At 41.2% G+C, this 14781-nt stretch overlaps 1 protein-coding gene across 6 annotated transcripts in view; it reads left to right on the forward strand.

Annotated features, from left to right (window-relative positions):
- The window catches only part of efr3a (EFR3 homolog A (S. cerevisiae)), a 146873-nt gene that overhangs the window by 77319 nt on the left and 54773 nt on the right, over nt 1-14781 (forward strand). For all 6 annotated transcript variants that reach the window (XM_041991666.1, XM_041991661.1, XM_041991660.1 and 3 more), the window contains one exon: nt 5860-6000. In XM_041991666.1, the coding sequence (XP_041847600.1) occupies nt 5860-6000 (141 nt within the window). The remainder of the gene's footprint in view (nt 1-5859; nt 6001-14781) is intronic.

A 14781-nucleotide genomic window follows, 5' to 3' on the forward strand; every position in this document is an offset into this window, starting at 1 on the left:
TAATTTGAAATCAGAATCCTTAATTTCCAGATTCCACATTTTTTCCAATGTTCCACATTCACCCATTTACACACGCTGACAGAAGCTGCTATGCAAGGCGCTAACCACAACCCATCAGGAGCAATTTTGGGGTTCAGTGTCTTGCTCAGGGACACCTCGACATGAGCTCTCCAGGCCAGGATCAAACCAGCACCCTCAGGCTACAAGACAACCACTCTACCCACTGAGCCAAATTTTAGAATTTCATAACAATTAATAAATAATATGAAAATAAACATGTGAGTTAATTAAAGCAAATAAATTAGTTGGATAAAGGCCAGAAGTTGTTTGTCACAAATTTGCATCAAGTGGTTAAAACAGCTGCTTGGAGGCGTGTGCTGTGGTGCTTTAACCCAAAGCATGTCACAGACATTTCATTACAACTGAAGGGAAGCATGTCAGTCCTATCAGAGATTGTTTGATGGAAACACGGTTCATAAACCAGACAGTAAATATGCTGCAAACCAAGTTCAGGGGGCAGAAGGAGGTAAAACAGAGTGTGTGTGCTCCTCTTCAGCCTTGCACCGCTTTAAATAGAAGCATGTGATGCTAAATGATGTCTATAGATGTCTGCACACTCAGAAGCCTGAACCCTCTCCTTCCAGGAGCTCTTCATCACTGCTGTCCAGCAGCGTCCTGTCAAACAAAATGTCCATCAGCTGAGTCGGGGGTTTGGCAGTCTATTAACATGACGTAGTACAACATCACCGCTACACTCCGACCTCTGTGGACAGAGCTGCTCTGGTGAAACAGCCGTGTTTTGTTGAGGTTACACAAACACAATCTGATGATGTTGTCCACCAGCACAGCCGTGGTTAGTTCACTCCAAGGCGCTTTGTTGTGGGCTTTCTAATCCAGCCGCAGCGGACCTGGCGGGAAGCAGCGGTCAAGGGCGTCGGATTCTGTTAATTGCTTCTCAGGGAAGGCGGACGTGGCCGGCGTGCAGAAAGCTTCACAGATACCGCCTGCCATTGTTGGTTGTCTGCACAAAACAAACAAAAGAAACCAAACCCAGAGTGGGAGATATCAGGAGGTCCACCTTGAACACACACTCGACCTCTGGCTGTAATTTTATTCTCTTCTTTTCTTTCAGCCACACAAGCTTCTCTGCACCTCCTTTTCTTTGTCATCGGAGCCGCACACACACATCATGTCCACATTATAAACACATCAGGGTTTTATTCACTCAAGCATTACAGCTTCATTTACCATGAAAAGAAACCGTTAAAGGCTTAAAAGACTGAATTCAGTCATTTTAACCAATGAATCGATCTGAGTTAATTCGTGTGAAAAGGAGAGTACGTCGTTCAAGATTTCACAATATGATGACGATCAAGTCTTAAATGAGATTAATACAACCTCCAAAACTACACAAAATACAGAAGAAGTGTTTAGAAGGAAGTATCCTGGCATATATGATTTTACCACACCTTGTCAGAGGATAATACACACTCAGCCACATATATAAAATATAGTAAAAAGAATTAGAAATGAAAAATCTTTACAAGATTGGCCTTTGTGTGGATAAACATTCACAACTACTAAATGTTTTGTCTGTCCAAAACGGGTCTGTCTCGTTAATGAGACTGCATGTGTCAATGGCACTGCCTGTATATACAAAGTTAAAGTAAATTTAAAAAAAATACACTAACTTACACAAGTGGAGAGAAAAGCTCATGAAAAACACACACATATATATATATATATATATATATATATATATATATATATATATATATATATATATATATATATATATATATATATATATATATATATATATATATATATATATATATATGTGTGTGTGTATTTTTTTTTTTTTTTTATCTCCCACAATATTAAGAGTAAATGCCTGAACCGAAACCTTTCATGCTGGAGAAAATACTACATCTGTCAACCCTAGTCATGTGTTTTGGATGTGGCCAAAGATAAAAGCTTTTTGGAAAGCATAAATCTGGAGCTGGGAAAGTTGGGGTTACAATTTGCTTTTGAATGTTTCTGTTGTGTACCTTTGTAACCCTACTCATGAATATGAGGGCAATAAGTATTTCATCTTTTACAAGTTTTTAAAATAAATCTTGTAAAAGATGAATGAATGAAAAATGGAACCAGGCAGACCACCGACTCTGACCAGAGGATTCAGATTGTTGACAAAATCTACATGATGGAGAAACTGACACATATTAAGCCTCCAGAATGACCCACATGGAGAAGAAATGAAAGGAATGAACTACCTAGAGGAAAAAGATCAGCTGCATTAAAAACTGATAGATGATGCGACTGACCGGAACCTTCTGTCAAGTTCAGAGTTGTGTAAACTAAAAACTAATCCAGCCTTACTGCCGTGTAAGAATTAAAATAATCAGTAACAGGAAGTGATGATGACAATACACTGGTCATCATCAGTGTGATCTCCTCTAGAAAAAAACAGAAGTGTTGTCAGTTTGCTGCTCTGCAGCGTTCAGGTGGGTTAACGTGATGCCAAGGAGGAAAGACATCAGCAGCGTTCTTAGAGCAGCAGCTGTTGCTGCCCATCAATGTGAGAAGGTTTTCAGGTCATTTCCAAACGATCTGGACTCCACCATCCTACAGAGAGAGAGATTCACAAGAGAAAAACGTTCAGGACATCTGTCATCCCAGGAGTGGACGTCCTAGCAAGTCCAGTCCAACATCCAGCTATTTAATGTTCATAGAAACTGAAAATGACTCAGGATCTACATCTCAGACTCTCCAGGCCTCAGCTAGCATGTTAAATGTCAAAGTTCATGACAGTCCAGTTAGAAAAAGACTGAACCAGTACGGCTTGCTTGGAAAGGCTGCAGAAGAAAATCTTTCTCTCTAAAATCAACATGGCAGCACGGCTCAGGCTCGCAAAGCTGCATCTGAACAAACCACAAGACCTCTGGAACAATGTTCTTTAGACAGACTAAATGGACATGTTGGGTCAGAATGCAGAAAAAAACAAACAGCACATCATCACAAACACTTCATAGCAGCTGTCAGCACGGTGGTGGAGGGATGATGATCTGATGATGATGTGAATCTGGCTGTCCGACAGCTAAAGCTTGGCTGTCTCATGCAGAATGACGATGATCCCAAACACAGCAGCAGATTTACAGCAGAATGACTGGAAAAGGTGATTATATGATACATGATCCAGTTAAAGTCCAGACCTCAGTCTGCCTGAGATGCTGTGGTGGGACCTTCAGAGAGCCGCCATGTTTTTATTTTTTTTTTTTCAGCATCCTGGCTACAGTTCAAATGAAACATTTTCTTTGTTTTTACATTTCTTTACTCAACTCTTTCCTCAGATGTTCAGTTATAAAAAAAATCAAACAAAACAAAGAGCTTTTACTAACTTTATTCTTCCCACTTTATTAAACTGCAGCCACCCACCTTCAATTACAGCCAGGGTTTTAATTTTTCTCTCTTGTTTCCCAACTTCTAACAAGCAATAAGCATTTAATTTCCCCTGAACCGACTGTGTGGGTTGACAGTAATTGCATTGTTTCCCTCCTGAGACCCGTCAGCCTGCGGTCCATCTGTGGCCGAGCATACAGCCGAGGAAGTGGTTTACTGTTGCATTATTTCATCAGTGTAGCACATAACAGGAGGCCAGCTCGGTGCCAAGATCCTGGACTCTTCTTCTTGCTCTATAAGAAATGACAAATGTTTACAGGAATTTAAAATATCGTTTAGAGCAATTTCTGACAACTGCATCTTGTTTAAAAAATATTCTGCAATTTTGAGTCATTTCCAGTTATGCTCAGAACAGTTACGAGATTTGATGCAATCAGAAGAGTCCGATTGTGTTAATTATTTATATTCCAGCTCAAAATGACGACGATGGTGAACATGTTGTTTATTGGAGCTTCTTGTCTTTTGACCATTCTTCTACATTACAGAAAATTAAAGACAAACATGAGAAACCAACAGAAAACTCCAAAAAATGTTTAAATCATGTTCCAGCATTTTAACTCTTTCACCGAGGCACTTCACTGAACGCAGTAATGAGGACGCTTGCATCCATTTACCATGAGCACGCTTCAAGTTTCACACCTCCACGTTCAAGCTCAAGCTTCAAATGAGTCGAACTTTCACCCAGCCGTCACAATTCACAGCAAGTCAGCTCGTTACAGAGATGTGCGCCACAACCAAGGAGCTCATTTCTGATTGGCTGTGATCTAACGGGACGTCTCAACGCTCCAGCAGGGGTCCAATTAGCTGTTCATAGCTGATCAGAACTTTACTAGTTAATGAGAACAGACATGTAGTTATGGGGCGTTACTACAACTTTCTTTTCTGGGGTTACTGTTGTTCTGAATGGAGAAAAGAAAAGCTCACACTCCTCACAGTTTTCAGTGTTTTTTTGTGTTAATATCTAACTTTTTTTTAAATATTCATCAAACATATCACTGTGTGTCTTGGTTAACTCGGACGAGGATAGATGAGTCCAAACAGCTGTTTAGAACAGCTGTATCCTGTTACTTTGTATGTAGTTGGGATGTAAATCCCAGTGTAACTGAGATTTGATTGCATTACAATATCAGTTTCATTTATATAAAATGCCAAACAGCAACTAAAATATCAAATATCCCTGATCTGAGTCAGACTTTTAACAGACTGAAGCACATTCTGTATGTTGAGCTTTAAAATGTCCACATCATGTAAAAGAAAACAAAGAATACATTTCTAGACATTAAAGCAGGACATAGTGAAACCTTACTTCTATTTAGAGTCGCAAACCACATATTTTTAGAATTTACTATATAGTTACACACCACACTTTTGGATATTTTCCTAATCAAATAGAATAAGACCTTTTGGTTATTGGAACAGAGGAAAATGGAAATAATTCCGCAATAAAATTAAGATAAACAAATAAAAAAATAAATGATTGTGTTGAGTGTTACGGTTCATACAGATCCAGACGTCTTTCCTTCCTTCATTCCTCTTCAAATTCAGTAACTTGCCAGAACCAATATGGCGGCGCCGTTGATGTACGGGCCAGAAGCCAGTTTGGTGACCGCCCCTTCAGGCTCAGCCAGTCAGCACTCAGATAACTAACGCGTATGTTCATCCCTGTGGTTTACTACTTCGGGTTTTTTGAAGACGTCTATGCTGACTGATGCCCCCATGAAGGTATAAACGGATCCTCTGCAACACTGGCTGATTACGAGTTGCATGGAAATATAAGTGTATGTAATCATTACTCCAAGAAGTAGCGACTTTACACCGACGAAGTAAAAGAAAGTAAATGTAAAGTTTTTTTTTTCCTTTGTTAAACCGATTAAATTAGATAGAACCTGTCATTTTCCTCCAGTCATTTAGAGCATCAGAAGATGAGATGTCTGCACATCACTGCAGCAGTTTGAGAGGTAGAAACCTCTCAAACTAGACAATCACACACACATACACACACACACACAGACCAATCTGATTGAAGCTGGTCGATACTTTCATTTGATTTCTCTCTTTTGTTAGATGCTCTGATTGATTCTTTTCAGTTTTCTTCTTCCTTTAGTCCTTCTTTCTTCAGAGGGTTTCTCTCCGTGCATCCACCCATCCCCCTTATTTCCTGACCCCCCCCCCAACCCCCCCCCCCCTCTGAGACCCTCTCTCTTTACAGCGTAATAAAAAAAAAAGGTTTCTGTTCACTCTGTTGTACATTTCTGCTGATTCCAGTCACATTACCTTTGTGGTCATGTCCATACTCAGATCAGCGAATGCAGCCGCCGCCCTGCTTGTGTTCTCATTTTAAAACTTCTATTTCTTTCTAAACATTTGTTTTAATGTGTGGTTACGTCTCTTTGGCAGGACGGGGCATCCCAGTTCGCCATCGGGTGCGGGGCAGGATGGTGAGGAGAACCCGTCGGTGCTGGCGGAGAACTGCTTCAGAGAGCTGCTGGGCCGAGCGGCCTACGGCAACATGAACAACGCCGTCCGGCCCGTGTTGGTGTGAGTATCTGAACATGGCTGAATTTTACTCCGAGGGTTTTACTTTGACCTCCAGCGATGTTCTAAGGAGCTCAGCTTTACATGAGTTACAGCTCAAACGACATCTTGTTGGTCTCACAGCTGTTTTCCAGTCCCCTCCTGACTATAACTCTGTTAAATACATTTACATCAAAGGCCATTTATAAACATTTACCAACAAAGCATTCAGAAAAAAACCGTTTCAGCCTGAAAGTGTGACACAAGGGGTAAGTTTCTAGAGCCCTTTTTATCTTTTCAAGCTGATTGAAGCTGATTCAAGAATTCTCCTGTAATCTACAAACAACCATCAGCCACCCAGCATGAATCATAAATATGTTGCATAATTCCCATTTCGGATAAAACATCATCAAACAAAGAAAACGAATAAACCAAGATGGTGTTGCATGATTCACACAACCCAAAAATAGATATTGCATACATGTGGTCATAAAAGACATAATTTAAAATCTGTGTAATTTGTGCAGGGACTGAGGCAAAATGTGTGTTTTCACCTCTGGTACGCCTCTGGGCCAGCAGGGAGGTGGTAACTGAGGTGGATAGGATCGCCTCTGGTACACCCAAGCGGCAACCTCTGGAGGTGAAATGTGACGCCTCTGTGGAAGTACAAAGAATTGCAGTTCACCCCTCTTCCACTAGGGGCTGGCTCCAAAATAGAGCAAATCTACTCCCATGTTAAAAAGATCAACTTCACAGCACAAATAAACATGTTTAAAGCCTGATACAAAAATCCATTTTAGGATTAATAGGTCAAGTTTACCTTCATGACAACTGTGAGGGGGCTGAATTGTTTTCTAACTCATCCATTCAGATGTTATTTAATCTTGAAATTCGGCTTGATTAGGGGCGTGTCCTTTTGATTGACATGTATCCAATATCCGCTGCAAGAAGGAGAGTGCTGCACACCCGCGGTTTTTAGCCGGTTAACAGCGCGCCTTAGCTTTAGCCCGCCTACCTCCATTTGCCAGTTAGCTCACGTTAGATCCGAGTTGGCTCAGTTAGCTCTTAGTTACAGGCACCTCGGAGTTTGATAGACGTCAATCATCCATCCCCATGCTCACAGCCCCCCTTTCAGCTCCGGCACTTAGCCCATTTTTGTATTTTCAGGGAGCGACGGCAGGAGTGACGCTGCCAAGATGGCAATGGTAGGAACCGCCCAACGAGCTTCACTTTTGCTCTTCAGAAACCTACGGGTGACGTCACGGAGGCGCCGTCCATCTTTTATATAGTCTATGGGTACACCTCTGGGCCGGAAGGGAAGTGGTAACCCCGGTGGATAGGATCCGCTTCATGAGATTTGTTACATACCAAGCGGCCGACATCTCGGCACTAAAGTGTGACATTGTGATGATGCGTGATGTATGCGACTAAATGTGCTAGCAATCAGCAGTGAGGCTACATCCACATGGATAAAGTCCAGTGTCGTCTTTTTTCTTGCTCTGTCACTTTTGTGTTTCTGCGAGTCTCGGGGACTTCAGCTCAGAGCTTCAGTCTGGTACAAAGCACATTTTGCTCTGTGATTAATGCTACTGTATACAGCCCCAGTTTAATAAACTAAACTAAGAAAACAAAACTCTTTCATTTGAAACAGTGAAGTGAATGTTTTGTACCAATAAAGCAATACACTTTGGCCACAACTCAACTGGATATCATACAAGCTTTTAGTGATTTGCTATGAAGGAAAGACAAACTACGTAACTTTCCAACCTTTAAACTCTGGCTGGAGAGATCTCACCGTACAGGTACGATACAAGATGGATGCTGAACTAAGGCCCATTCATGCTGCCTTACGTGTGTAAATAGGGACGTCCATTTCAAACATTGTCATACGCCGCCATCCTCATACTTCCATGCGTCTTTTACGTTGTCATGGTTAAGTCAGTTCCTCCACTAGTGGGCAGTGCTGAGTTTAGAGGTTGACGCTGGTTGGCGGTGGTAATGCATAAAGTTGTTTCCAACCTCACAGCACACCCTGAACAGCCGCATATAGTCTTTCTTCAAAAGCTCTCGCAATTTGTACATTTGTCCTCATCTTTATTCTTTTGCTTTTTTTTTTCCTCCTTCTTCTTCCTGATCCTCTTCTTCTTCTATGGTTTGTTTCTTTCACTGGTCGCATCTGCTCAGTGCCGTCCCGTGATTTCCGGTGGTATTGCTCTGTTCTCTGTCAAGTGAGAAATGGCTTCGCCATGAAAATGGACCAAATTACAGGCGTAACAGGAGACAGGCGTCCGTCTGCGTATCCGTCTTCTGCGTCGTGCATAAATGGGCCGTTAAAAGGGGGCGTGTCACTGAGAAAATCTGCAAAGTTCTGTAGTGGCTTTAAATCAGCATGTGATGTTGTCTCATATCAGTAAAATCATATCGTGGCAGAATTAATGTGAACATCAAATTATTATCCACTTAATTGATATAACATTGAATAATGGATCATTAATTGTGATTTACTTTCTTAATAAATAAATTCTGTTTTTACTAATCTTACTAATGTTGTAATAAATGTCAGGGTTTAAATACTCATACAAAAGAAGTGTTTTGTGAGTCACAGCGTGGTGATCGACTGACTTGTTTCATCTGCTCAGTCTGGTCTGTAAATCTTGTTTTATAGCAGGAATTCTTCTTATAAAACATGAGGCAGCGCTGATGAAATGATCCCAACTTTTCTGTGAAGAGGTTCATAAATCTTTACATTTACCAAAAAGAGTGAATTTTTTCCATCAGAGGACTGTCCACAGCGTTGACTCCATGCTGCACCACGGTTTATGCCACAGATTGAAGAAAAGATGCTCCATGTGATTTCTGTTTCCAAAGACAGATTTCATTTTATTTCAATCAAAGAAGAGAACACAAATATCTGCTGCTTCCTTTACGCTCTGCAGACTTTTATTAAACGTTTGGGTCGTGACACGGACACCAAGAGAGGCGGCAGAACTGTAAATCCACGACACACACTCATACACACAGGTGGATATTTATACATACACACCCTCTCTCTGCCTCACACACAGACTCCCTGCACACAGAGGAAATTAAATGAGCTCGGTTATCACACAGACGGACGCTGTGCAAGCGTGGCACTCCGTCGCCACCCGGTGACCGTCTCCTGGGCTTTTAAGCTCCTCGCCACCTCTCCTCTCGGCACAGCTCGCACAAATTTGCCGTTTTTTTCAAGTGAGCGGCCGAGCCCCACTGAGATCTTCTCTGCCACAGTTTGTCTCTGCAGCACTGCGAGTAGGCGGCGGTTTCAATCTCAGCAGCTTCAGAAGGAAGGCTGAGGATGCTTGAAATAGCTGAATTTTCTAGACTGCCTTTTGAGTCTCGCTAACCGTGTGGCTCCAGGGATGATGGTGAAGTCACTGGTTTGACTGCAGATGTCCAACAAGTACGAGAACTCCTGGTGATGTTCTTCCGTGATGGAGTTAAACCTCATGTTACAGGAATGTCCTTTTTGTTAGATTATCAACATTTTAGGAATGATTATTATCTTGTGTTTTGTATAAAAGTCTTTTTACTACACCAAATAAGTTGTTTGTAATACTTGTCAACATTGTGCAGTGAGAAGAAAATGATCAGCAAAGTTAACTGAGCATGTTATGGTTTTATCAGAGGGGGCGGGGCTATTTTTAAAACTCAACTGAACCACCAAGGCTCATGGGAAATTCATGTTCAGTAGGAATTGAACCTTTTTCTGATCACTATGCTATAAATTTGAGTTATGTGCATTACTGCCGGTGTTGTGTTTAGATTCAGACAAAACTGTTGAATATTAAAGTTGAAACACTCATGCCTTAAAGCCCCACTCCGGTGAAAATCACATTTTTCATGTCGTCCACATGTCCATGTGGCATTTATCTGATGCTAGAGGACGTATCCTGGCTTTTATGTATTTCTGCATTTATATCATTGTGAGACAATGGCGGGCAGAAAAAGGTGAGCTCAGACAGACCCTCATTTACGCGTCATAAACCCACAGGGCGAGGCCACAAGCTCTTACCCCGCCCTCTCCACTCGTTCTGACTCTGAGGACAAAGAGATGGCAGATCGGCACGTATGTGGCAGGTTGCTAGTCTCATTAGCTTTCATTATTTACCGAAAAGGTTTGCTGTGTGAGAGCAATACAAAGCATAAAAACTTGAGGAAGGGTGTATTGGGAATCGGTGTGTGTTCATCACATTGACGTCATATCCTCTAGTTGTGTATCTTCGCTGTCCGCACATTACAGCAGACGGTAGAAGACTCAAACCGGTCCACTTTGGTACCTGGCTTCAGACATGGTCGGTTTCATGGAGGCTAATCCCTGGCTTCGTGGGATGAAAAGGTGATTTGCTGAAATACTTTTGCAGTTTTGCTGCACACGGCATCGTGGGGACGGCCCCTCAGTCATCGCAATATAACAAACCACACGTTGGTTTGCAGTCAGCACTTCAAGGAAGACATGGGTCAGCATAGCTCCTATTTTACATGCCTTTTTAATTTTTTAAAAAAAATGTATTTGTATTTTTCATTGATTTATTTATTTATTGTTTTTTTTTTTTTGCACCACTAATGATCGGTCGGTGCGCTAGCATGCCGAGCCAGCACATAGCGACGGAAAGGGGGGCACTGAGCTGCGCTGACTCTGCCCACAACTCGGTAGCGAATTGCTAATGAGCTGCTGGTTCTCTGCAGGAGCAGCGTCCTGGAAAAGGGCATAATCACAATTTAAAGACAACTGAGAACATTTTAAATAGTTCCAAGTAAGCATTGGAATGGGTCTTTAACAGTTGGCAACAAATTAGAAGCGTTTGGGGGGTTTATACACTGTGACCGGTGGATTGACCTTTTTACCATTTTAAAGTCTAAGTGCTGTGTACCGCCCCGAGTGGTGACCTCCAGCATTGAGCGATTTTCCACACCGTGCAAGTATAAACACAAACGTAGCGGAACGTTGACGTGTGTATATATATATATACATATATATATATATATATATATATATATATATATATATATATATATATATATATATATATACACATAAGTATATCCCAGCCCTAAGAGTGTAGTTTGGCTCTTTGATTCCCTTTCTGCTGTCTCATCAAGGCTGCTAAGCTTTATGTCCTCACTTTAAAAACAATGTTCTGTTTAAATCAGGTCATGTTGAACTTCTCCAATCCCTGCACCGGCTCTTCATCGCATTCTGTTTGCAACAGTCATTTTAAAGAACGGTATCTTTTTTTTTTTTTTACTCCTTCATTAATTAGCTCCCAGTTTGCCGCCCATGTCCTGTTTATTGTTCCATTTCTATTTCTATCATCATTTTGCATACTTATAAGAGTTTGTGGTGTTCCATAGTTCTGGAGAAGCTGCATTTGCTCTTCTTTACTCAGAGGAATGACAGTAAACTTGAACTTGAATTTAATAACCGCTCTGCTTCATGCTCCTGCCCGGCCGCCTCTCCATGGCAACAGGTGGCCCAGGCTCCTGCTTATTGTATTATTCAGACCTGTCTGCCAATCATAAATGATTTACAACCGATGAGTTCTAAAAAATCAGGGTAATTAAAGCTGGTGGCCCCAACATAAAGCAGCAGGGTGGTGAGATTATCCAGAATGGTTCAGTCATAATGTTTCTGCACTGGGTCACATTAAGGTTATAGTTTAAATCGGAGACTGAGATGTGAATACACAAAGAGGGAAAATAGTCCTGCTAGTGTTCCTGTGTGAATCTAATGCGTGGATTAAGCTGAGAGGGCTGGGGTGTTGACTCCTGTGGTCGCTTGTTTTTGTCTTTGTATTGGTCTCACATGAAATGAGGTGGGCAGAGTACATGATGTTCCTGCATGTTAAAGGGCTTTTAGTTGACTTCCGGTCATGGTGGCGTAGTGGGAAGACACGTTTTTTTTGTAGCTCCGCAGCATTTTTTGCAAATCCTGATAATACTGACTCTTCACTTTAAGAAACTTTCATTACAAACCACACTGTGCTTGATACGTTTAAAATGCCAAAAAAACAAAGTAAAGTCGCTCCCAGAGCACCTGATACGTCAAAGTATGGGACAGACGAAGCTAACATGCTACAGGACTGTGGTGAAGAAGCTAGCGTGCCTCAAGATTACATCGGAGAGGAGGAGGAAGATAACGCTACACCAGTTGAACATACGGGCGAAATTATGAAAGCGATTCATGATCTAAAGACGGAGTTTGCAGGTAGATTTGATGGCGTGCTTTCTGCTGTGCAAGATATGCGGAATGACGTGCTGGGGTGCATTAACAGAGTAACGCAAGCGGAAATTCGCGTCTCCCAAAATGAAGACACAGTATTATGTCTCCAAGCCACAGTTAAGAAACTGGAAAAGGAAATGAAAACGCTCAGCTCTAAAGTAGACGATCTAGAAAACAGAAGCCGACGGTCTAACTTGAGACTGGTGAATCTACCCGAGGGCGCAGAAGGTGTGGATGCGTGTGCCTTCATGGAGAGCTGGCTCCCAGAAGTACTGGACTTAGGGCCGCTTCGCAACCCGCTGATCATTGAAAGATGCCACCGCATTCCCACAAATAACCCCAACGCGCCACGGCCCGTAATTATGAAGTTTTTAAACTTCAAAGAAAAAGTACTGGTCCAGGATGCTGCGCGGAGAAAGGAGAGGATTCTCTACAAAAACCACCAGGTGATGCTTTTCCCGGACATATCCGCGGAGGTCCATAAACAACAAAAGAGCTACAAAACGATCAAGCTGAAGCTACGTGCCAAAGGGATCCGCTATGGGATTGTTTATCCAGCGCGCCTAAGGGTCACGCACAAGGGGCGTACATACACCTTTGAGACTCCCGCTGAGGCAGAACGCTTTATTGAGAGCTTGGACAATGAAACGCGACAATCAACAGGAACTGATTGATGGGTTAATAATACATAGAATTCAGTGACAACTAAATGAGTGAGTAATATGCCATACACACTATATTAACATGGTCTAACAATACGTTCATCTTAACTGTTAACAATGATTCATAGCTGAACCTGTGGTTTTGTTTTTTGTCTGTTTTTGACATGTAAGTGCAGAGTATATTAGTTGCCTACAGGCTGCAACAAGGTTGAGTAAGAGAATAGCTATAGACATAGGTCGGAGTTTTAAGAAAGTGGGAGGGGAGCTTTATCTGAAGGCTACAAATCGTTTCGGTTTTTTTAGTTCAACGGTTCATGGTTCAGGGTTGTGTTCTCAAGGGATTATGTTAATGTACTTTTTGATTGATGCCTCTGTTTACTTTTGCTTGCCATTATTATTTATTTTTTATAATTATTTTTATTTCTCATTTTTCTCCACTCCAATCTATTGTATCGTAAGACACAGATTTATATCTGACCATGGCCCAGATGAGGGATATTAAGATAACAACTTGGAATTGTAGAGGTCTAAATAAAGTGAGTAAGGTGAAGCAGATATTGTCCAGATTGAAAAGGTTACAGGCAAACATAATTTTTTTACAGGAGACGCATCTTCTGTCAACCAATGTCTCCATAGTGACTAAAAGATGGCAGGGGTCTGTTTTTTCTGCACCATTTAGCTCGCATTCACGAGGTACTATGATCCTTATACATAAAAGCATTCCTTTCAAGACTGTTAATACCATCCTAGATGCAGCAGGCAGATACTTAATCGTACAGGGCACCCTTTTGACATCTAAGCTCAACTTAGTTTGTGTATACGGTCCAAATGAGGACAATTCCAAATTTTTTAATGATTTGTTCCTACTGCTGTCAACATTAGATGGTGAAAATATTATTGGAGGTGATTTTAATGTAGTTTTAGACCCTCTCAAGGATAGGTCATCTGATTCCACCGTTACTTCACACTCTCAAGCAAGAAAAACCATTCATCATTTTATGGCTGAGCTAAATCTTCTTGAGATTTGGAGAAAGCTAAATACAATTGATACTGTGTACTCCTGTTACTCTGCCACACATAAGAGCTACTCCAGAATTGACTATTTTCTTATATCTGCATCCCTAAGTCACAAAATTAAAGACTGCTTTTATGATAGTATTTTAATCTCCGATCATGCTCCTATGTCCCTAGTTTACTTTGATACTGAATTTGTTGCAAATAGACCACGGTGGCGATTTTATATAAAATGGTTACAAAACTCAGCCTTTATAGAATTTATTAATACCCAGATGGATGTTTATTTTGACTCTAATACTTCAGAAACATCTGCTTCAATCCGCTGGGAAGCCTTTAAAGCATTTATACGTGGACAGATAATCAGTTTTACTGCCACAAAATCGAAGTATAGACAACGGAAAATTGGGGAACTTGAGGCTAAAATTAAAACTTTGGAAAATCAAGTTTTTGACGGGTCCTCACAATCTGAACAGGAATTGCTTTTTCATAAGGCTCAATATAATGAAATTACAGCAGAGAGGGCAGCAGACAGTTTAAGGAGAGTTAAGCAGGCCTTTTATGATCAAGGGGAAAAACCTGGGAGGTTACTCGCATGGCGTCTTAAACAGGCCCAAACAGATAGAGCAATTAATTCTATAAAAAATTCTCTAGGTGACTTGGTAGTACAACCAGAAGAAATTAATAAAATTTTTAGGGAGTTTTACGAAAATCTATACAGTTCTGAATATTCTAATGCTGATGACTTACAAAGCACTTTCCTAAATGATCTTGATTTTCCATTGATTCCAGAAAACCTTAGATCGGATTTGAATGCCAAATTGACATCCAGGGAGATTTTGGAGGCAATAGACAGTATGAAAACAGGGA

This window comes from Melanotaenia boesemani, chromosome 8 (genome assembly GCF_017639745.1).
Source record: "Melanotaenia boesemani isolate fMelBoe1 chromosome 8, fMelBoe1.pri, whole genome shotgun sequence".
NCBI lineage: Eukaryota > Metazoa > Chordata > Actinopteri > Atheriniformes > Melanotaeniidae > Melanotaenia > Melanotaenia boesemani.